At 38.9% G+C, this 24,445-nt stretch overlaps 2 protein-coding genes across 7 annotated transcripts in view; one reads left to right on the top strand and one right to left on the bottom strand.

The window, feature by feature from the left end:
- SLC25A21 (solute carrier family 25 member 21) overlaps positions 1-21,803 on the bottom strand; it is a 277,428-nt gene extending 255,625 nt beyond the window's left edge. For all 5 annotated transcript variants that reach the window (XM_030033238.2, XM_030033249.2, XM_030033258.2 and 2 more), the window contains exon 1: positions 21,127-21,803. In XM_030033238.2, coding sequence (XP_029889098.1) covers positions 21,127-21,193 — 67 coding nt within the window. In that variant the 5' untranslated portion in view covers positions 21,194-21,803. The remainder of the gene's footprint in view (positions 1-21,126) is intronic.
- The window catches only part of MIPOL1 (mirror-image polydactyly 1), a 195,291-nt gene continuing 191,817 nt past the window's right edge, over positions 20,972-24,445 (top strand). Inside the window, exons 1-2 of one of the 2 annotated variants that reach the window (XM_030033183.2) lie at positions 20,972-21,151; positions 22,007-22,932. The gene's annotated coding sequence lies outside the window, so the exon portion shown is untranslated. The remainder of the gene's footprint in view (positions 21,152-22,006; positions 22,933-24,445) is intronic. The other variant, XM_030033201.2, reaches the window with a different exon arrangement.

The raw sequence follows: 24,445 nt of genomic DNA, 5'->3' as shown, positions 1-24,445 counted from the left end.
CATCATCATTAGCATAACATTAGCATGCAGTAAAACGAACAGTTCATGCCCACAAGCTACCACTTCTAATGTTCTGGAAACAGACATCACTAAGGTGGTTACAGTTACTTTTAGTCTTGAGGATTTTATGTGCAGCAGAAACTTGGCTATAGAGAAGGATGATACAGAGTTGGAGATTTCCTGATTGGTTTTTGATCTGTTTTACATGAAGCATGACTCCAATCCTTACCTTTGGTGGGAAATTACTCTTAATTACATAAACTATATAAATGTTTTAAGAGGCCATGTTAATTAATGCTTTTAAAAAACAGAAAACCCCAAGGGTGTAATCAGTGCATATCAATCACCACTTTAGAGACCCAAGGGAAAAAAAAAATCAATATATCAGAATTTTCAAGGTACAATATTTGCAGCTAATATACAAGAATTTAAAATACCAAACAAAACACAGATGTAATGTTTTCCTACTACTAGAGTACCTGGATTTTAGGAACAAAGTGGTGGTAATTACCCCATGAAACAGCTTTGTCATTCATTAAAAAGGTTAAATGGTAAACACTGAAGACAAAGCATAATAATCTACTGAACTCTAAAATCACCATTGATACAATGGGTAGACAGATGTCAAACACACACAAGCTGTGCCATCACACTATATTCTATAATATTTATGTTTTAATAGTGATAACACCTTGCTCCACATGGTCTGGAGCCAGTTTTCAGGAAATTCCTGCTTCAGAGGAAGAGAAAAAGTAGTCACTGCAACAGGCAACAGAGAATCAGGACTAGAAAATATGAATGATGTCACCTTTTAAATATCAATTTAAGGAACAAACTTCAGACAGATCTACAGTTGTAAATTCAGTCACAGACATTAGAGAAACAATATACACAGAAACAGTATGATACATTCTGTATATACTTAGCCCCTCTTCCAAGCCTGTTTCACATATTTTTGTGATTGCTATTCAAATGCCTTAAGTATTAAAGTCCTCACTTGTAGGATAAAATAGGTAAGTCCTGGCATTAATACAAGTTCTACCACATATCTCAAGGGTTATGCTCTGAAAACTACCACTGTTGATGTGGGTTTCAAGAGCAACGAAGAACTAAAAATGCCTACACCACTAATATATAGTATATTATTCTTTCATAATATATATGCCTTCATATTTCCCAAAATATTTATATCTACTCATGATTTAATAGGTGCTCAAACTTACACAGTTGCTACTGAATTCTACTAATAGCTGTGTGAGTCACTAGGACATAGCTTAAGAGATGCACATTCTTGTTCAGAGTTTGAAGTGTACACTGAAACCATCCAACTGTAGAAGTGCTATGGGGGGGAACTTGAGGAAAACTAGAAGGTTAAAAGTAAAAGTATCTCAGAATAACAAAGGTATCTGTCATCTGTGAGGCTGTGTTCATAAAAGATTCAATAAATATTTGCTTATATAGTTAACATAATAATATGAAAACAAGAAAGCCAAGGCACAATTAGTCAGTGGAGCTTAGATCTTCAAACTTCAGTGTGCAAGTAGACACTGTGCAAGGTGACAGTATCTCAGAGGGCACTGCATCCACAGGTGCAGGACCACCAAGGTCAGCATCTGGCTGCTTTCCAAACACAAGGCCAAAGTTCCAGGTGTTTGGAGGCACTGCTCTGGCTCCACCAAGAACACATTTACATTACAGGTCTTCCAAACACAGAACTGGGGTTTTATTGAAGCCAGGAAATTCGTGCCCAGACACCTATAACCTTAGTGACAATGTTTGAAATTAATATTATAGTTTCTATGAGTGTTTATAAAATTTTCATAATTACTATGAAAGCTTAACTTCCAGACTATGAATGGCTCAAAAGCCAATTTTCTTCCATTTTAATCTAGAACACAGGCAATATTCTATGTGAAAAAGTTATTCTTAATTTAAATATTTTTCAATCAAGTGTTATATAACAGAACCTTTCAACTAATACCATACTTTCCTGCAACACCTACAGACTGATCTTTAACTACTTCCAGTAGCTTCTTCCAGTATTTTTGTCATAAGACATAGCTGTCTTCCTATAGACAAAATTGCACATAGCAAACCCCCCTGCATGGTTAGGCTTCTGTTCACACACATGAACTCAGCAACAACATAGCAGCCTGAGCATCCTAGTAAGCAATTTGCTTTGGCCTCCAAACAAGACAGCGGAGAAGCACAACACTGCCATCTCCACCTTAAATGCTGAAGTACAAGTATCACACACAAAAAGATCACAAAATACAGCAAACAAGAATATATGTAAAGGCTTCTAAAACTTTTATGCAAATTAAGAGAAATACTGTCAGGCAGAAAAATCAAGTTTAACCAACCAGCAGAGTGTACCAGAAAAAACATCAAAATCAGCTTTGAAGCCTAGAGAGGACAGAGCAAGCAAGCTGAAAATGCAAATTCCCCTCACATTTCCAGCCTCAGCCCTCAAGTGACTGGCATCAGAAAGGCAGAAGACATACTTGAAAGCGTTTCTATGCCTTGGTTTATTTGTCAGTGTTCCAGATTAACACAAACTGTGATGGTTTTTCTAACGATGGGCTTATGAACTGGGAAGCAGACGACCAGTGACTCAACTGCCACAGCTGCAATTTGCTGTTTTTTCCACACATACAGCCAAGTGGGTTATACACTAAGCAAAGTGCAATACAAAGCCCCAAATACATCCCCCAGACCCTAAACTCAATTTAGTATTAGTGTATGTTCATCAGCATACCAGTAGTACAGAAAACAGTTTAAGCTCTTTCTTAAAAAGCAGAGTGGAACCTTCCTTCCCCATTAATCCTCACAAAAAGCTGAGCAAAGTTCTTTTTCCTGGTGTGGATTATTTGAATAAGTATTTTCCTTTAATGGTATTTGTTAAAGCTTCAGGTTACCCAAGAAGCAGGTCCTACAAGGGAAAATATGGAAGGTGACAAACAGCTTCATTAGCTACCACAATAGAGTAAGCAAATTAAATTGCTGATGTCTGTTAAGCTTTGGGTGAAGTTCAGAAGCAGAAGTGTTCTTGGCACTCACTACAGCCTGATGAAACAGGTAAGCAATCCCACAAGCCAGCTGCTACCAGAACCATTACCTACTCTTCCTACAGTGACTGGGAATTCCTGCCAGCTCCCACAGTTCAGGCAAGTAAGCTGACAGAAAACTAACCCTAGCAAAAGCAATTAGGTTTCTGTCACTTAAGCTCCTTGGATCAGTTCCCTAACAGGTGAGCATCATTTCAAAGAGTTTGCTAACACAATAAGAACAGGCATAGATAAATAGCACCTCTCCATAGGTCAATGAGGAACATTGCAACAGATGAATATATCATCAACTTAAATGCACCCACAATTCGTGCAGATTTTAATGCAGATAGTGACATGAAAGCAACAAGTAAAATGAGAAAAGCATTCTCATAGGTAGCCTTTGGCTAAAGAAAAACAGGGCTTGCACAAGCAACTTTGTCCCTACTAATAACACAAGCTAATCATAAAAGCAATTAACAAATGGAAAAAATATGAAATATCAGACTGACAAGCACCCTTTCTGGTGTTTCAGCTTTGCGAAGTGTTGGTATACAATAAGATAGCACACAGGACTAACACAACCAAGGAACCATTTGGAGAGGAAACAAGGAAGTTCAACATACAGAAAGTTCATGCTTAGTAAATAGGGAACTTCCTTCAAGAGACAGCCTATAAAGCTTGGGTGTTTATTGCTTTAGGCATCAGAATGAACAGAAGGAACTGAGTGAATATATTTACTGGCTACAACAGGTGTGAAAAAAGCTCAGGGCCTTCATTTATTTACCTAGTTTGTAGATATGAAAAAAGGAATATTTAAACTATGTGCAAGACCAGAGACTTGGGAGATGACTGATGGCAAATATTTTTCCCATCAGCAGGTTTGATACCATCAGTGTTCTGGCAAGAACAGACAGGAAAATGAAGCACATAATTGTATACAGTCAGTGCATCCTGCCATTTAGGTCCTGCTTGGCACAGAACATGTTTTAGAAAAATCTCAGTCACCTGAGGTTCTACATACAAAGCATGACCATCAGAAAAAGCTAGAGTTGCTGAGCAGAAGCCAAGCAAAAGGAGCTTCCACTGAATGGAAACAGACCTGGAAGAGATGTTAGCACTGTCAGACCACTGCCAACCTACATCCTTCAATGAATGAGGGAGAAACATAAATATGCACTGGCCACTGAACAATGGGAAGAAACTTGTGCTCAATCCAGCCCCAGCCTCCAACTGAAAGCCAACCAAAGATGACTAATACATATGGGATGCAAATCTCAATAGAAAATATTGAGAAATTGAACAAGTCCCAGCTATGACTGAAAGAATAACTGAGTTGTCCATAGAAGCTTCTAAGGCAAATACTGACAGTCCTCTTATATCACAGTTTCAAAGTCTAAACTAGGAATTCAAGACAAAACAGCAATGCTGTTAGGTAAATGTAAATAGGCTCAGACCGAAGACTGCTTAGGTTTTAGCTCACTTAATACAACAAACTCAGGAGAGGTTTTTTAAATGTCTGTGGAGTCTGTAAAAACCCTGTTCCTCACTCAGCAAGACTACCATTTGCAGACCAATTACAAATAAGAAACTATTTCCAGATATGCACCCCAGATCCTTCAGTAAAAGGCCAATGAAGCCAGGTCCAAAAAATACAACAGTGTCAATGTGACTTCACATACATAACTTGGGGTAAGGGAAGTAAAATATTAAGAAGAATTTTGTTTGAGAATAAAAGTTCTAGAACAGAACAGGAAATAACATAAAGAACACTGCAGCCATGAAAGGATTCATGAAAAAGGATGCCAGTGGTATATCAGAATAGCTCTCCTCCTTCCCCACAAAAGTTTTAATTTGTTGGGTAGAAAACAGTTTTATACAAGACTCCAGGGTTACAAGTTTTCCTGAAGAGATTTACGGTGCTTTTCTGTGCACCATACAGCTATTATCACTAAAACCAATACATCTGATCCAGGAGTACCTGACAACAGGTTACACATTTTAGAAGCACAAATTCAGAGCTGGCTAGATTTTTCAGCTATGAGCTCTACAGCCCGTTACAGAAATATTTTTTTCCACCACAGCTATAAACTGAGAATGTAAGCTATAACAGAAATATAATCAATTAGCTATCACAGAAGCCATTGCCTACAGGATTGTGTTTTTAAAAGATAACAAGTTTTCCAACATTTTAGCCTAGTGTCCAAACACAGGTGTGGATAGCAATTCAAGTAGTGTGCAGGATTTCAGAGACATAACTTAATAGATTGTCTCAGATTTACAAGTAACTTGAAAAAAATAGCATTTCTACTAGAGTTAGAAACAGGAACTTCGGTAAGATAGGATCTTTGGTGGTGATCTGGTCCAATGCCTTCTCAAAGATGGACCACCTCTGAAATTCATTCAGACTAGGCAAGGCTCTGTCCAGTCTATTAACTACCCTGTATTTTATAACATTGTGGAAAACACTAAAAGTTTCAACTCACATATGAATTACATATTGTTCATCCTTAATTTCTGGGATTAGCCTCCATTCTGCAACAGTTTATCGCAAAAAATTACTTTTGCAGTAAGTTTAGATTTTGAAATTTAATATTTACCACAGTTATTTTAAAATAGTCAATTAGCAAAGTAGAATTTTGAACTGCCTTAGTGTAAAGTGAATATTCTTCCAGTTTAAAACTCTTTTCCTATAAGCAGCATGTGACAACTATCTTTTAAAGTTTTTGCTTAAAATTAAGGCAAAATAATTTTCCCCAGTATCATAGTTTTTTCTTCAGTATGGTTTTTAATAAATTGATGTATTTTAATCAAGCAAAGCTTCCAAAGTCACTGGGATAGGAACCCTTTACCAGTCTAGCCTACCAGATAGGCACTTACTTTACTAGTCCCCATTCTATTCCTGTGGACTTCAATGAGTTGTAATAAAAATAAGGCCCGTTTTATTCAAATACTTGCTATATGCTTTTAAGCACCCAGTTTTAGACACTCAAAATAGAAAAAATAATTTTAAAGGTATTTGCCTACATACTTTAGGGACATCAGCCTAGGCACTGCAATGTTTAGAAAGTTGCTGCCTGACTTCAACTGGACACTTCAGAGCGCCCAAGCCCGCAGCCAATGAAATAATTCAACAGGTCTATCTATCCTTGTATACATACAGGGGGTAGCCACCTAGAGCTAGTAATGAGTATGTTGACATGCTGGACACCACAGGATACCTGATGCAGATCTAGCACAGTTCAGAAAAGATTCAGGAAAAGAGTAACTTCCATTGATATCAGTGGAATTGAGATACTGATTAGTCTCATGGTTCAGGCACCTCCAGTTCCCTTAGAACTGAGGAATTACAGTTTCCCTGAAAGTACACATGAAAAGTTAATGTGTTAGGGCCTAGAAAGCAAAGAAGTTATGCCTAAGGTTGCCCTCAGCTAAAAAAAATTAAAACCCATTATTTCACTTTTCAGGAGACTTGAATGACCACCAGGGCCACTGCATATACAGTTACTCTCCCGTGTTTGGTGTATACCACTATGCAAAAAATGATTACAAGATTCAAAGACCCAGAAAGAAAGCAAGAATGAACCCAGTTTTACTGCCTGGTGAAAAGCACTCTTAGAAAAGAGGATTTTCTTGGTTCCTTGGTTTCCTGGGCTACAAGCTAAGCCAAGGAGGGTCCCAGTTATTTCACTGGTCTCATGAACCTCCTGGGTCTGTTCCAAATTGTTTGATAAGCCAGACACACCCAGTTTTTGCTTATGCAGAATGCAGGCAGTCTAAATCTCACCCATAGTCAAAACTATTTATACTACAAACTTTAATACTGAAAGGTTTACAAAACAATTAGCAAACATATAAAATATGTTCACATTTTACAAACAGTTCAACCATCATATAAAATGTAATAGTGATTTATTCCTCTGTCCGAATTTAATTTCTTAACTACAGAGTTCGTAGTCAAAATAAAGACAAAGCAAGGTATCCCTAATTCCAGTTGCACTAGGTAAGGTTCCAGCCCTACTGATGTCCCACTGAAAAGGGGATTTACAGAACATTGACTCAAATTTTTTCAATTCTTCACAGGTTTTGCAATTAAGGTTCTAGGTGCAATTATAAAGATTAATTAAAATGTAGGAAATGGATTAAGACTGAACAGAAGACAACCAGTTTAAGACTGAGCTGGTAATAATTGTGATACCATCTCTACCTGACTGCAGTTGTTTTCCCTGAAGGATGCTACCCCCATTCAGAACACAGAATGTATACAGCTCAGTCTGAGTAATAGAGTAGCATTTAGTTGTTACAGTCCTCTCTACTTAAAAACAGTTGGAAGATGCACAGATAAGGAAACAAAGGACTACAGGCAAGGAGAAAAATAAAAACACCCCACAACTAAGGTAGTTAAAACCATTTCTTCCTCTTCCTTCCCACGATTATGTCTCTGCTTCTCTACAAGTTGCATAAAACATTCATAGCATCCCAGTAAACACATCTACTTTACTTGCAGGTGTCTATCTTGAGGCACCAGAGAGGACTAATCACTCCTGCAAATCTCAGCACACCAACTGCAATATTCAGTGAAAATACTCAAGTAGCATAAAGATATTCATGCATAATCAAGAAAAAAATAGTCTGATGTTGTATATGTGATAACATACTACATGAGAAGATAAGTATTTAAATAGAAAGCCATTTTCTTTCCATTCTGTGAAGAAAGTATACATTGATACGGAGAAAAAGGAAAAGGCTACCTTATAATGAAAGGCAAGATCATATTACACAAGAGTTGCTGCCCAAGTCACTTCACCCCAATTCTAAGTGTTCAGCCTAGGGCTGCAAAACTAAGCAAATGACTAGTCCAATTAAAAGTGTTGTGTCAACTGATTAATATTCTTGCAACACTTTTGAAGAACATATCTGAACGTAGAAAATCTTTGTGTGTAGACAATATCTAACCACAACACTGTAAAACTGCTTTATTAGCAAAATTTTAAAAGTTTATTCTATACTGCCCCTTATCTTCATACCAACAATGTTGACAAGTGACATTTTTAGTGGGTGCTTAAGGGCTATCTGCTCCAATTTTTTGACCACTTTTTGCTTCTCAGAAGTCTTCAGAAGATAATTGTGTTTGTATAAACTTTAGTTTATAAATCAACTTATTTTTCCCTATTCATTTTCAAAAACTACCTTTTGTTTAGAGTTCGTACAATCCTTGTTTATTACTTAGCTGCCAGAAATATTTGAATTTCAGTTAAGTACAATGTTACAGAAAAAGTTATATCAAATGTTAAAGTTCAATACAGGGTAGATTATACATTTTACAAATTTTCCAGATCTATAAACATGACTGAATTCCTATGTATACAAATACAGAAAAGGAGTCCCATTTATATACCATTTCAGCAAGGGGTCACATTTTCTTTTAGTTCTTGTGTGAATTACCAGCTGTCATCCTATTTTTATGCAAAAGAGTGTTCATTTTCATTAATTTTAGAAGAACCTTTTCCATTTATTTTCCAGAGTTATAAACTATATCCCCAATCTTGATTCAGGAAGAAAAACTTAAAATAATTTCTGTTTACAATAAATGGCATCACATAGGCACCACACATTCATTCACTAGGTTTTAATTAGATCCATGCTGTGCAACACAGTTATTGCCCATGCCCAATATACATTTGTCTATCGACATTCACCTAATAGCAACAAGCCCCTAGAACAAGACAGAATGAAAGCTCCTTTTTCAGGAACATGAGATCTCCTCCTTTTACACCCTTTGTGAAGCAGAGATATGACTTTTATGCCGGTGTTGACCCAATATCCACTCTTACATGAAAGAAGAGGCTCCAAATACTGCAAAGCAATTTAAGTTTTTTCCAGGAGAGGGCTACTCCAGTTCTAACCCAGCAGACCTCAATGAGACTACTGAAAAATGCTATATCCACTGCCTAAATTTGACAAGGTCCACTCAGCACAAAACACATTTCCAGCTCTGCTGGCTACATCAACCTTCCTAATCACAAATGACAAAAAACAATAAAAAATGCTGTCCCACAGAAATGTTCACATGAGATCTGGGCAAAGTATATTTTGCAGTCCAAGTTCCAAGCATCCAATTAATGTTTTAGTGCAACCTTTGCATCAGCTTAAAGAAAGATATTCTGCCAGTAAAGTAGTAATTGGGGAAAAATATTTAGCAGTGACAAGAATAGCTATATGTCTATTAGTACAATACTGCAGTTACAATTACAAGTGGCAGAATTCCAGCAACTCAGTAACTCATTTATCTAAACACATTAAAAGCCAGTGTTGCCCATATAAACTTCCAAAAACTGAAGAGATGTATTGATTGACAGAAAAAAAATACATTTTCAACAGGTCTATTTTGATAATTATGACTTGATGAAATATTGAAGACTTTCCAAAACTTTTTTCACTGTCACATATGAAACCATCATAGCCATCCACACTATCACGTTAACTGCAGCTTGACAGAAGCTATTACTTGTGCAAAACCATAAAGTAGTAAAAATACTAGCTACTGTTATGTCCTATTATGCAGTCTTCAACTGATACTACATTTTAAGTTCTACCATAGTCTTTAACAAGTTTTGGGGGAAGGTATAAATGACATGGTACATTTGCTTTTGAATTCAAGGAACTTTTAAAAGTAGTCTGTTTCCCATTTAGCTCTCCAATGAGAAACAATATTTTCATTTGTAAACATACTGTATCATAATCAAACATTTTGTGCTTTTGAGGGTCCCCTGAAATAAAGTCTACTGAACTCTAATAACTTATTTTAAAAATAAAGCAGTACCTTTTCAACATAAATCTTTCAATACTTCCTGCACCCCTTTACAATCTAGCATATAAGGAAAGATTTTAAGGAAAATTTAATCTAGTGTCCAAATGTAACTTTACTTTAAACATGAGGTCATCTAAACATCTGTCTCCAATATGTCCCTAGGGATTTAAATCAAAAGCCTGCTAAACATGTACAATCATTTTGAAAATAAATAACAGAACAAATTTAGTCTTGATTATGATTATCATGCTTTTTAAAAGGAAACATTTATTCTAATAAGAAAAGTCTGAACTAATTTAAACTTTATGGGCATTAACTTAGAATTTCATACACTAAAGACATTTCTTTCCACTTAGTCTAGTCTCTAACAATATTTATTGTTTTATATTTGCAGAAAGGCCAAATGCTTTCTTCCTCCCTTTTAGAAATGTCTAGTCAATAAAGTTGTATTTCTTATAGTAAGAAGTATAATTTTGCAGAAAGGTTTGCTGACAAATCAGCAGAAGAGATTGATTTGTTTCCTTTTTGTCATCTAGGATAGCCATCATCATACTTCACACTAAGGAAGAATATGCCAAACCATATTGCATCTTGATACTTATTTTCTTCACTACTTAGAAAAAACACAGTAGAAGCTGTTTTAAGCAAGGACTGTCTCATTACCCAGTCAGCATTACAGTTCTAGGTAAAATTTTTACTAACAGGTATAATGAATAAGTGGCAGCCATGTCTCCCCTGCTTAATTCAACAGCCCCAATCCCATTCAGAATCCTAATCCCATTTAGGAGAAGAGAATGAAGCTCTCATCTATACAACACAATACTTACTTAAAAGTCCCATCACTTTGGCTCTGTAACCACAGACATGGAAATGAGTGAAGAGCAGGACTGAGGACTCTCAATGCTCTCAGGTTCTTCCAGAAATCTTTTCTCTGCATACTGCCGATTTCTTTACATAAGCACTCTTTTTAATGAGGAATTGTTCCAAGGGTGAACCAGTACAGCAATCTAGAGACAACAGAGGCTACCAAGGATATGATCGCAGAAGCACCTAAAAAAGTGCTGTATACAAGGTTTAGAACGTGTGGCATGAACAAGGCAAACACTCTTGTTCACACTATTATGCAATTCTGACAAAATTAGGGTGTATATACTCTTAAAAGATCATGCTGACACTTGTCAGCATCTATAAAGCAGCAGTGTTTTGGAAAACAAGTTCTTCTAACAAGCTATAAGCAGCCTGATGCTTTGTTTTCTAGTTGTTGCCATGAGGTTATGTTAAACACGTGTATACACCATCACATGCAAGGCAGCACTGCAAACCTGCCTGTAGAGAAGATATATATATAACCAACCTCAAAAAGGCTAGTGTATCATCACTAACCTCAAGCCTTCACAACCTCATGGCTCAGATCCCAAATTAATCTAAAAATCATGAGAACCATCTTTAAAGTTTGTTTGGGTTTTAGGTTCTTAAAGCCTCTACAATTCATCATTTGAAGCTTTAATGCCACAACACAGGATAAGATTTTTTTTTTTTTTTTTTTAGAATTCAAGTTTTAATCAAACTTTCAAGTTCTGAAACTAAATCACACAGGTCCACAAGCTGGAAGAGACATCAAATATCACAAAACCCATAATAAAGAGTTAAATTTGGTTTCTGTGTCTATGATTATGGCAGTTAGAACCATCCTCTGGGTTTTTTGGGGGTTGTTTTTTTTTTTTGGGGGGGGGGGGTGTTGTTGTGGTTTTGGTTTTTTTTTTTTTAACCATGCTCTTCGTGTTTTACCAAGTTCAGCATGCCCTCTGGAGTCAGCTGAAAAAACAAAGTTGAGCGATATTTACTATACATTCAAAATATACACTAAGTTTGAAAATCAAGACTCTAACTAAATATTAAGAAATAGGTGTTGGTAATAGAAAAATAAGTAAAACTTAACTCAGTTGCAAAGCCACTCAGAAACAGCTTTAAGAGGAGGTGAAATAGTGCAAAGCATTTCCTCAAACTGACAGTACTACTAAGACTCTCATTTTGCTTTTGGGAGTGTTGCTGTTTGGGGACACCAGCCACATATCAGCACACTTCAGTATAATAAAAACAGCAAAAAGCCCAGGAAACTAGGATAACACCCTGAACTAGGAAATGATCCATTGAGTAAAGGCTGAAAGATGACCCATAAACTATGTTTCCTGCCAAAATTTGGCAGATTGAAAAGGATCCAGAGGAAAAACAAAAGCAGCTGTTAACAGTGTAGTTCAGTGACTGAAAAGCAGATCTAAAGGCCAATTACTCCTGTGTTTCCTTCCCCACTATATGGGTGGGACTTTTCAACAGCATTGACTTCTCAGATATAACCACAATTTCTCATCAGAAAATCACTGCTATAGACAATTGAAGCTTTAGATGTTTCAGATGTTGGTGAAATTATACCTAATTGTAACGAGCCCCCAGGACAAAACATGCTGCAGGAAAAATAGCAGGTACTTATCCTGCAAGTATCCAACTTTCAACACAACCAAAGCAGCTGACCTGTACTACAGACACTCAGTACAGAAACTACTATTTAATGACTGATATTTTTATTCACTTTCTTGCACAAATGATAATTGGGCATCAGAGAGTGAGAGCTTCCAATTATAAAAACTAGTATTGACTTATTTTATCCATCAACAGGACCAGTGATGTTTTCCACAGGTAGCAAATGCCAATTCACCTCCTCAGAGGGGAAAAAATTACATATTTTCAACTCCAGTTGAAGCAGAACAGATTTAAGGCCTTCATGATCAAGATGCAGATACTTGAAAATACTTAGAGGCATCCCTATAATGGACCTATAGTCAGTTCTCTCCATTCATTGCAATATTGATTTTTCAAGACTTCCAGGTTCTAGGAGTCACATAATTATCTGAAAAGGTAGGGTTTTTCCTACTTGTCTTTAGTTCTTTTAGCACTTTTAATTCATACCACCCCTAATCATAATGCTTAGGCCAGTCTGAGTAGTTTAGGTTAATACACCCATTTTTCAGAGAGAATTTCAACAGAGTCAATCTTGTAATAGATGAGTTCCTCCAGTCTCAGGGGTATGATTTTGAGTGTCTGCTACCCAGCTAGCTTAAAATAGAAAAGTAACAAGCATAAGAAAGAACATTTACAAGTATAAGAAGGACATCCAAGGTAACATCACAGAAACTAAGCTACAGTTAAAGGAGAATTTGTAATATCACTTACAGGCAGAAATCCCAGATTTTCTGCACATAAATAACCAGAATCAGTTTTCATTTTCCTTTCTAGAACACCGCCACAGAAAAACATGCTATCAAAAGGCATGCTTTGTTTCTATACATTAGACTTTTATTCTTACTATATAATTAGCCTTTTTGTTATGACAATTTAACATGGATTTGAACATGAACATCAGTCACTAAGCACAACTGATGAAACAAACAGTAATGAAAAATTGTTCTTTACCGAAATATAGTCTTTGCTCATAGAAGTTGATACAACTTCAGAACTGCCTCTGCAGACAAAGCATTTTTTGCCTATAAACTTTACAACAGGCACACTCCAGTATTATTTTGACTACCTATTTGCTTTTACATGTATAATATGTACTATTCTATAATATTCTTTAACTTGGAAATCTGACAACAAAATATTTAGAGTTTGTTCTAAAGAAGTACCTATCTTTAAGCTTTTATGCTTTGCTGTAGGTCTCATTCCCGCCAATACTTGAAAGAAAGTAACAGAGGATTACAGCAGCATGTAACACAGCAATCTTCACTTTGTTTATAGATAGGTATTGAGAGTTTGAAGAGATTTCTGCAATATCACATAACATCTATAGTAAAATTAAAATAATAAACACTCAAATTCCTCACTCTGGAAATCAGTAGCTAGTTGCACATAGATTCCACTGGGCCAGGAGTTTATCCCAAGTTTTCTGATTTATATGTGGTATCTTGGCCTTAGGACCATCTTTTGACCTTTACCAGTGATATATGACCATTTATAGTTTTTGCAGTTAATTCAAGGAAAGTCAAATTCAACACCATTGGTTTTACAGTACACATATGAAATCAGCATTTATTGATCATTATTTGTTTTATATTGTTTAGCTTTGCTTTCAAATATTATCATCCAAAATGACATACACTAATCTTCTCACCTGCAACAGCTTCTACATACATTTTTATTCATCTTCCACCCACGGGAAATACCATATTTAGCATCTTATTGTAGTATTACGCTGCCATCTTGTGGGTAGTAGAGCAAATGTGTATAACTTCATTACTCAGTTTTCTAGGTTTGGGGTTGGTAGTTTTGTCAGGGGTTTTTTTTAGTTGTTGTTTTGAGAAAAAAAAAACTTGTTACACTAAAAACAATAGAAAAAGTATAACCTTTCTTAAAACCCTCAGGCTTACCATATATACAAAATCTTAAGGATAAGTGTCTTATTGCACACCCATAGAGGATTCTGTCCATAAGAAATTTTGTCCCTATTGGCTAACTTGCCAGACTAAAAGTTCAGCCAACTACTTGCTTTCCCCAGTGTTTCTCTGGGAAAAAGACAGAATGGGACCAATGAGTTTGCTGCAGGATGCTCAAACCAACAGTGAGTATTAGAGCAAGGCAAGACTAGCTTAGTTTGAATTAACCCCCAGGTCCAACAAGCAGTTTGTTGTGAGCAATTTCTGAGTCCACAGGCCAAACAATTCTACTTTTCAAGGTCCCAGTTGCTACAGAAAGTACTAAGCATACAACAGGTATCATGACATGTTAAAAGTTATGAAAAGTCTTAGTTTGTTAGTTTTTGTCACTGTTATATAAACATGTAAGAATTAGTTCTTCATAACTTAACCCCCATATAAAGGCTATTAAATTTAAAAAACGCATAGCTTGAAACACATTTAAGAGCTCCAAATGGATGTTCATAGCTTGTTAGTATACTGCAATGACCTAATTGAACAACATCAGTTCACCCTAAACACTACATTGAGGTTTTAAGTTGTTCCATTTAAACTAAAATTATATTGCAGCAATATTGTTTCTTCAAATTACTTAGCTGTCCTAAAATTTATAGGAATTTTGCTAGCTGCTAGCTTCACATATTCAGCACAGTGTATGAAAGCCCACAAGGATTTCATTAGTTTCCACTAAAATTAAACAAGGTTTTCTGAGGCAACCCCATACCACTTTTAATTAAGGAAGATGTATATGAAGCAAACAGTCCAATCTGTCCTTCAGATTCAGGAGTGAATTTTTAGTATTATCAGCTGGTAGAAAAGGGGAAGCTCAGAGACTGAAAAAATGTTACTTACAGAATTAAAGTTTGAAATGCTGTAGTAAGGTGGGAAGATACTCTTAAAAGGGAATGTTCACAAGGTAACTGCAACTTGTTCATGACATGGCATTCTGCATACCCTCAGCTAACTGGACACTGCAGTGGTCTGCAGCACGGAGGTACATTCTCATGGGATGAAAAGTATTACTTTACCTGTTTAAGTGCCCAGGAGACTACAGTCAGCAATTCAACCATACTAACTTCAAAACTAGCATCAGTTTCTGTGAGCTTCCCTGATGGCTGTTCCTTATTCCCAGGGACCCACTTAAGTCACAAATTGTCCTGAATACCGTATTCCCTCTCTGCAGTGTATAATGATGAAAGCAATAGGGGTTGCACAGACCTTGCAAAGGTATTTCGCATTTACTTTTCAGCACATTTTGTAAAACACAGCATGAGGGAATGGTTGTCTGAGCAGCAACAGATAGAAATCTTTCCAAGTCTTAACTTGCTGACTGTTCCCATGTCCTCCAAATTCCCAGGAGCATACTTGAGGAGGTTCAGGATATCTGGTATGTCAGTTTACACACACTTAACCTTCTTCTGGTCTTCTCTTCACCCAAAGTTCTCCTCACCATATTGCCAACCAAGCAACTCCCCTCCAAAGCTTTAAGTCCAACACCAGGTAGCACACTATCAATTTCTCAGCCCAGCAGAGAAAATTGGCTTCACTGGTAAGAGCAAGTACATACCCTTGGAGTACTTTGACTTATAGGATGTTTCCTTGAAACTAATAATATTTGACTGCTTCCCACCCTTAGCTTTTTAATATAAACAGTCTTTGTTAACATCTGAAATGCCAAATACAGGCAGTGAAAGACAATTAGCACATGCTGTGGTCTTGGATAATATTTCAGCCTTAACAGACTTCAGAAAGAGGAAGGTTTAAGAACTTTAAAATATTATGGTTTCAAGTCAAGATAGTTATGAGGTTTAGCTAAGTACTTAGCTAGTTGAAATTACCTCTGAGCATTAAGTGATTATTTTAGTAACATGTGAATGCCAATTGCATGGCTTAAAAGAAAAAAAAGCAGTTAAGAAAACATAGAACACTCATCCTAACTTGAATTCCCAGAAAAATGTCAGCAAAATAAAACAAATTAGTTAAACACCTGGGGGGAATAAAAGGGGAGAATTAGTCAATTTCCCTGCTGTTAAAAGTGCTTCCTGTACATCTATCACACTCCCTCTCCCATTTGTAGGGACCAAATAACCTGAGGTATTTCACAGAGTATGCTGGCTAGCATACCTTGTAATAATGTTTGTCTGCCTAATGCCTCTAGTGATAGGGAGACCAAACACTGTTTTTAATACTGCATTTGGATCCAACAGTCTTACTCTTGACTATTGGCTTTCCTGCTTATAGATCTCATTCAAAGGAGTTGCTGCTATGCAGGATAATCAACTTCATCTACTCCTGAAATAAAACACCTCTCAAAAGAAAAGGTTTGGACTTTCCAAGGAGCTTAACAGAATTAGACTCCCAAATCCTATGAGATTTCAATACAGCTGCAAACCTAACTCTTCCCCCCCAAAATTGATGCCAAGAGGTCCAGAAAGGCAGAAACCCTGCTGTTTCATGAAAATATGAAGAATAGGGGAAAAAAAAACAGCTCTGGATGTTCTTACAAAGTAATTTTTTTTTTAAAAGCTCATTTTATTCTGACTTTCCCATATTCATTTTGCAGTAAAAGAGAGCCAATAGTTCATGTTGATTTATTAAATGGAATTAGGAAAAGAAACACACTGAATTACAGCAAAAAAAGTACTTAAAGATTAGCTTAATATTACAGATCTGAAAAACATGTCATCTTTGTATTTATCACCTACTACACCTATTAAATTCTTCAAAATTTAAACTTCAAAATTAAAAATATATGTTATTTATTTGCAAGTGTATGGAAGAAAGAGGTGAACATACAAACTAAATATAAATTAAATTATATTTGCTATCTGTGGTTTTAGCTAATGGTCTTCATCTGAGCCTTTTTTATTAAAAAAACAAGAACACACCTATACCAAGTAGCAGCATCCTAAAACCTTCAGGGTAACTATATTCAGCTGCTTCCCTTCAATCAGCCAAGGGTCATCTGTGCAATTGTTTATGATGACATTTGCCCTTCAAACTGACTCAAGACTGTTACAAGGATGTATTGGGAAATCAAGCTGCATATCACACAACATACTTTGCAGTATTCAATTCCTCTCTGTGAGGAAAGAAATCTCCATCAACTTTGTATGCAAAACTATTACTTTAATTTTTGCCTTTTCCATACAGGCAGACAAAACAAGGATTTTTTTGATCCTTGTGAATTAGAGAAACAATTCTGCCTGTGACTTGAACCCTGCATTGACTGAACTTCTCAAATAGCCTTTTGAAAAATTGCTGTAAACCTAAGGAAATCAATTAGAGATTCCCAGGTTGTTCTTTTCACAGCAATTCTTACAGTTTAGTGAGTTTATTTTCTGTTTAATTTTTTCTACAAATTCCACACATGCCTTAGTTTACCAATTAACTACTAAAGGAGTATGCCTGCAGTTCACTGTACGAGAAGGGACCAAACTTATTAGCAAAGCATCCCAATTACATTTCAGTCAAAGTCCTGTTCCTCACTACCATCATACACCCAGGCAAGCAAACAAAAGCAAGTATTTTCAATTATGCCATTAACCTCCACTCAGAAATCTGAAAGATGGGACCAAACTGAATGCCAGCAGAAGGAACATAAGCCAAGACTGAATAAGACTTCGTTCATATTTAAAATTGAGTTCACCCTCAGGAAGCAGAGCTTTCAATTTAATATGAAGTCAGATTACAAGCCACAAAAGCAGATGCACCCCATGCTGCAGACATGAAGTACACATGAGATGCTGTAATGCTTGAGTTTCACAGTTCAATTACAGCAGAGTGCCATTCAAGTTTACCATTAACATTGAAATGCCCCAGACAGCCAATGGTATGTTTAAATCTTTTCCTTTACAACATTGAATACTTTCATTTCTCCTTCCTTCAGCATGCCAGTATCTTCCATTTTACCAGTCCTGTAGGCTAGGGGTCATGGTTGATTTCTTACTTTCCTCTTCCCTTGTATTAAGTCCATGAACAAGTCCTGTCATCTTCCATAAAGCTTCAAAAATCCCTTTCTTCCTGTTCTGACAGTTTAGGCTTACCTCTAACCATTTTCCACTCGACCTAGCAGAATCACTTCTTATCAGATCCTTTTGCATCAGACATGCAGATGCTAAATAGCCTCTCATTTTATTTATGCAGACAGTATTTCTGACCCTTCAATTATACCTATTCTGCTGTGCAGTTCCCTGATTACCTCACTACTTTCCTATCATTCTTTTGACAAGGACACCAACTTACAGTATCTTTCTGACCAACGGCTTCATACATTCCTTGTGCTTAACTGTACAAGTTCAGATGATCAGAACTTCTTAGAAATCTAAACATTAGTTCACTGCAATGATTTTTTTTTTTTTTTTTTTTTTTCAGTTTTCTTCTAAATGTGGTACAGGCAGCAAAGCCACTCCAGGATGCCTGTGACATTCACATGAGGCCAGTAACTACAACAAAGCACCTACAAGAGCCCCATGTCCTTCTGCAGAGGCAGCCAAAAGCAATACAGGGTGTCTAAAGTGATACTGGGAAACTAAGGTCAGGCAACCAAATCCCTCACTAGGATGAAATACTAAGTACACTCTCAACAACTCATGCCCTCCATCTTTTCCTTCCTGCTTCCACCATCTCCATGTCAGATCCACACTTGCCTGAGAAATTCAACCTTTAGACTGAAGACCTCAAAGCTACAGCCTTCCTCTTCTATCTTCTCTATAAATGACCAAGAAAAACACCACTGTGTTTTAAGCATCTGTCAAGAAAGTTTTCAAGTTTGAGCCATTTCCCTTGAATATGTTAGAGCTCCCACTTTGAGCCATACATTCGCCAGTCCCTCTGGTACAATTTTAGTGTTGTTCGGACCTAGACAACAGTCCTTACTGGTTTATTTCAAAACAAATGAGTATAAATTTCTGTACAGATTTAAGGCTAGTGATAGAGCTAAGGAACCTGCCTGCTTGACAGGAGACTAAGCAAAAGGATGCAAGCATCTTTTAACAATATGCCTCTGGACTAGATTCAACAGGCCTCCCACATTATACCTTAAAAAAAGGTGTTAGGTGCAGTTCAGTTGTCCCCTTGAATTGAGACTTCTCTCACCTTAACATTTATGCCTACCAGAGCAGCAAATAGTTTTCATGCTGTCTTCTCCCTACACCACCCTCAAACACACTTTCCAATTCTAGTCCTTCTGTAAAGCTTTGCCTTCTAAATGACAATTTTCTTTCCAGTGGGTTAGTCAAGCTATCTGTTCTTCTACAAAGAGAGCCTGTAAAGAAAACAGGCTACTGCCAGAGGATGGGAAGATGCTGAGTTAGATCACTAAGACACAGGTCCACTGCTATGGGCAGGTAAATCTGTCACCTTGCAAAACATCTGGTGGCAGAACACCTCAGTGCCCCTTCAGGTAGGAAGGGCCTTCAACAGTCTAGTGCACATTAAACCTTTCCTTTCTCTCCTAAGGGAAGAAGGGGGCAGTACCAAGAAGAACCTAAAAAACCTTTAGGATTTCCAAGGCTGCAGAAGAGCTACATAAACGCAGTCATACAATACACTGGAAGGGCCAGGACAGCAGACCTCTCTCCACTTCTGCTGTGACATCTCTCTGTGTCAAAGCAGAAGGCTGAACACAAAGGACGTGCAGAGTCACGAGCATGAAAAGGAAGCGCTCAAATGTGTGTTGGTGGCAGGAATGCATAAAAGTGGATTTAGGGGCAGCAGGGGAATTAGAGGGAACAGAACACCAGCTCACATGCAGTGTCATGGCCACAGAGGACTCATCCACAGGAGAATTGTGCTTGCACACATTACACTGAAGCATTACATAAGACACAGCAACATCACTGTGTAGCTTTCCTCTTTCAAGTAAAATATAGTATGACATACAGCATTTGGACCCCAAAAGAAACACTAAAGAACACTTAAAACTACACTATGTAGTTGAAATGCTAACAGGATTTACATATATACACTGAAGGAGCAGCATATTGTGTAAATATTCCCAAAACTGCAGACCGACTTAAGTTTATTTCAGATTTATTCCGACATAGGGAGAACAAACTGAAGAAATTAACTAGCAATGCTTTCATTGCTAAACAGACATATAGAGTTTTGACATTTATAGTTTGCAGTACAAGTAGTGTGATGAATTAGTAACCTCGACATTCCAAAGTATGAAAAAACCCACAGAAACACATTTCCACTGTAGCCCTGCATCGGTCTCTTTATAAGGCAAGGACGGAGAGTGCCACAGGGAACGCACTGAGAAGGCGAACAACGTTTTCTGCCCCGCATCAGCGCGCCGCTGGCAGACTACGCGGGCTCGCGGTAAGCACGTCTGCAGGAATGACTGAGCCCCCCCCCAAGGAAAGACCAACCGCCGCCCACCAGGGAAGCTCGGGAGGAGACACCGATGGCTGTGGCTGCTGCAGGGGGCCCGCCTGCCACCCTTATCACCCGAGGGGCTGCAGGGTGTGTTTACCAGAGATACACCGCAGACCCGGGGAAGCGCTCCCTCACCCCCCGCTCCGGGGACCGAGCACCGTTACAGAAGTTACCGCCGCGGCCCGGCCGCGCCGCTCCCACCCCCCCCCGGGACCCCCGGGCCGCTGGTCGCCTCAGGGGCCCGCCCGCGCCGCCGGGCGGGGGAGGAGCCGCCGCCGAGCCAGGCCGTTCCCCACCGCCGCTCCTGCGCCCGAGGAGAGCGGCGAGGCGGCGGCGGCGCGGCTTCCTTCACCTCAGCTTGGCGGAGCGCCGGCGGGGGACGGGCAGACCCTCCCCGCCCAGGAGGAACGCGCCCACTTACCCGCCGAGCCTCCGGCGACGACTTGGTGAGAGGCCTCCTGCAGAAAGCCCCCGGGCTTGCGAGCCATCCTCGCCCGCGCCGCGGCAAGAGGCAGCCGGCGCTTGGAGAACGGCTGCCGACCCGGGGCCGACTCCGCGCTGGGCGGGTGGGGAAGAGCCGGGGGGAGGCGGGAGCCGCGGTTATCTGCGGGGGGGGGGGGGGGGACACGGCAAGGCCGGGCGGGGCGGGGGCGTGCGGGCCGGGCCCCCACACTGGCGGAAAGTATATGGCCGCGCAGCGGCCTTTAGTAACCGGCGGGCAGAGGGCGGCCCCGGCAGGACCCGGGCTCGCAGCTGCTGGCGATCGCGGCGGAGAAGGGGCTCTCTGATCGCTTCCAGCTGGCAAACCGTCAGCCTGCCTCTCTCGGGCAGAGCTGGGGCAGCCGGCGCTGGTATCGCTCTCGCTGGGGCGGGGAGGCAAGGCTTTGGCGGCCTGTCAGTGAGCTGACAGGGAAAGGCCTGTCACCTTCTTCAGGCTTCTGCCATTTACTCCTGGCTTCGGGGCTGGTGCCATACAGCACACACTTGCAGTCCTGCTCCTCACAGCTACTGGGACCCAGCTAACACCCGCAGATCCCTTGGTGCTCCACTTCTAGGAAGGCTCAGTGGTGCCGTTTGGCTCACCAGCTGTCTTTCTGTTCTTTTAAAACCTTTAGACTTTGGTTCCAGCTCTTCGGTGTTCAAAGGACATGGGTGTTTTGTCACTTGGAGAGTGGCTATTGCATGTGTTATGCAGACCTGTTGGCCTGTCTTAGTAAACGAACCAGTGCCAGGGCATGGGCTTGAGTGCTGGGACACAGTCAGTGGCATTGCTGACAGTCCCCAACGTTGTTTTTGCCAAGGCCAAACTGTGCTTTTCCAGAAGACGCCAGGGTACATTGTGGGGGACAGCATGGGCTCATCGCCAGAAGCGGCACCGTTGAAGGGGAAGACAGTTCAGCCATATGGATGCAGAACACACATGGACATTTATTCTCAGGGCCAGAGAATGGGCATAGATCCTTTCTGTTTATTAGTACAGACATAGTCTTTTTGACTTAGCCAGATTCAAAATGGCACTCAGGTTAATAAACTACAGCTTAAGCACTTAATCAACAACTTAATACCTAAATGTTTCTATGGATTTGGAGCCTGCAGAAGTTGGGAGCAGATGCAGTATTGCAGGTGGTCTTTTATTTTCCCTGCTGTATCCCTGACCCTGTTCTACTAGTCAGACCCCTGGGTTGCCAACATCTAGCTGTAAAGATTTTTTCTTTGTTTCCACTCCTTCTCTTTCTCCTAACTCTGAATAGCACTGTGGTTTCTCACACTCTTCTCTCTTTCCTCCTTTTGCACCTAGCCCACAGCCTCCAGTATTGCTGATTTTTCTTACCCCAAGGGAAGGCTCGTCCACTCTGAGCTCGACCTTTCTTCTTTCCTAACAGTCAGGGGTACATACAAGCTTAATTACATTAGTTGGGGGAGAAAACAGAGCTACTGTTGATCTCAAGGGCACATTTATTAGAGTTAAGAAGGTGGATTTAAGGAAAAGGCTCTTGAATAAGGTGCTAGACTAAGTAGTCACATGGATAATTTGGGATTAATTTTTTTTTCTTCCTTGCCAATAGTCCTACAGTGTTAACACAGACAAGGATATTCATTTTGAATCAGAAATCCTTCATGTTATCTTCAAAGTGATTCTGAATTCTGTGTGTGATCTTGAGCATCTTGAAATAGAACTAGGAGGCTAAATTTGCTGGCACCTCTTCAAAAGAGAAGGAAAAGAAAGGTATTTTTTACATCCTTATTTTTTAACTTCTCTCCCCTGAAAAAAAAAAAAAAAGACTGTTGTTGCCTTACAGGGGCATCAGCTTATGCTAAACTCAAAGCATAGATAATTTGTAACTAGGTGCATTTATGTATTCCTGCAGCACAGCTACCAAAGGTGAATGTTGGTACCTAGTTCTTTCTCTGTTCCTTAAGAAACGTATTAAGTTAGATCTGTTTCTTATGTCTGAACAGCGTATGTACGCTCTGTTTTCTGTGTCTGATAGGTATTTAACTGCAGTCTGCTGTCTATATACATTTTAGTTTAGTAAGAGAGGGGCTTCCAGATGTTCATTTAAAGCCTTTGAGGTAGTGACTTCAAAGTAAAATCCTAGGCACAGTGAATCCTAGGTACACCAGAGGCATTGTGCTAAAATTGGGATTTCGTGACTCTGACTCTTCAAATATATGTAGCATAGCAGAGTTGAAGAAGAATATGTGCTGGTTTTCCTTGCCCTCCAGTCCTGGAGAGGTACCTTTAAGATACAAGAGAAATCTGCATTTGTTACAATAATACCACATCTTTTCCTCAAGGAGAAGGGAAAAAAGTTGAGGAAAAAATCCAGTGTGAAGAAAGGTACTCTTGACTACTGTAAAAGTGAAGATGGAAATACCTAAAGTTGATAGACAGGAAAAAATAGCGTTCCAGCATTCTGGTGAATGGAATTCGCATATTGAAGAGATTAATTAATAAATGAGAAAAATATATTTAAGTAAAAGACAAAATATATTTTAGATTGGGATTTAAATGCCATTACTTATTTCATAGAGGTGGAAAGCAGTGCAGTCAGAGAAAATTTGTTTCACATAGTATTGTGAAAGAGAGAGTTCTCAGATCACATCTCTCCAGATTGGATGGATGGAAATACGAAGGTTACTGTTAGACTGAGGGAAAGAATCTGGAAATAAATAAACCTAAGTAAAGAAAACCGATTAGAAACAAGATTCATCTCATTTAACTGTCCACCTCATTCGCTGGGAAAGAATCTTGTTTCTTCATGTTTTACATGAGGAGCATTTTGAGAAGGAAGGATCCAAGAGCGTACAAGTGGGGTTTGTGCACAAGGTTCTAAAACTACAGTGTTTTCATCCCCCTCGGAGGCTTTTCTGGGAGTCATTTCTCAAACCTTTCCAAACACATTTTCCTGTTTTGAGAACAGATTGCAGGTGCCGTAGTATTTGGAAGCCAAAATTTTATAAAAGTATCTTTGGGAAAGCATTTTCATAAGTTTTAATACTGTTCTGATATGTTAGTTTGCAGAGTGTCCGGGAGTGTTTTATGATAAGTTTAGCAACAAATGTTGCTAACTGAAGAGAGGTTCCAAGTTGGAAAGGAAATGTAGCCTTTGGTAATTTAGAACAAAGATTGGAGAAAAACAACAGGTTTATTGCTACTGAAAAGTATGGGAACGTAGAAAATATACAGAGAAGCGTTAATAAAGTGTTAAAAGGCTGAGACCCTAACTGCAAAAAGG

The sequence above is a fragment of the Aquila chrysaetos genome, chromosome 2, assembly GCF_900496995.4.
Source record: "Aquila chrysaetos chrysaetos chromosome 2, bAquChr1.4, whole genome shotgun sequence".
NCBI classification, from domain to species: Eukaryota; Metazoa; Chordata; class Aves; order Accipitriformes; family Accipitridae; genus Aquila; species Aquila chrysaetos.
The sequence above is the reverse complement of the archived record's forward strand: the minus strand, read 5'-3'. Positions and strand labels throughout refer to the sequence as shown.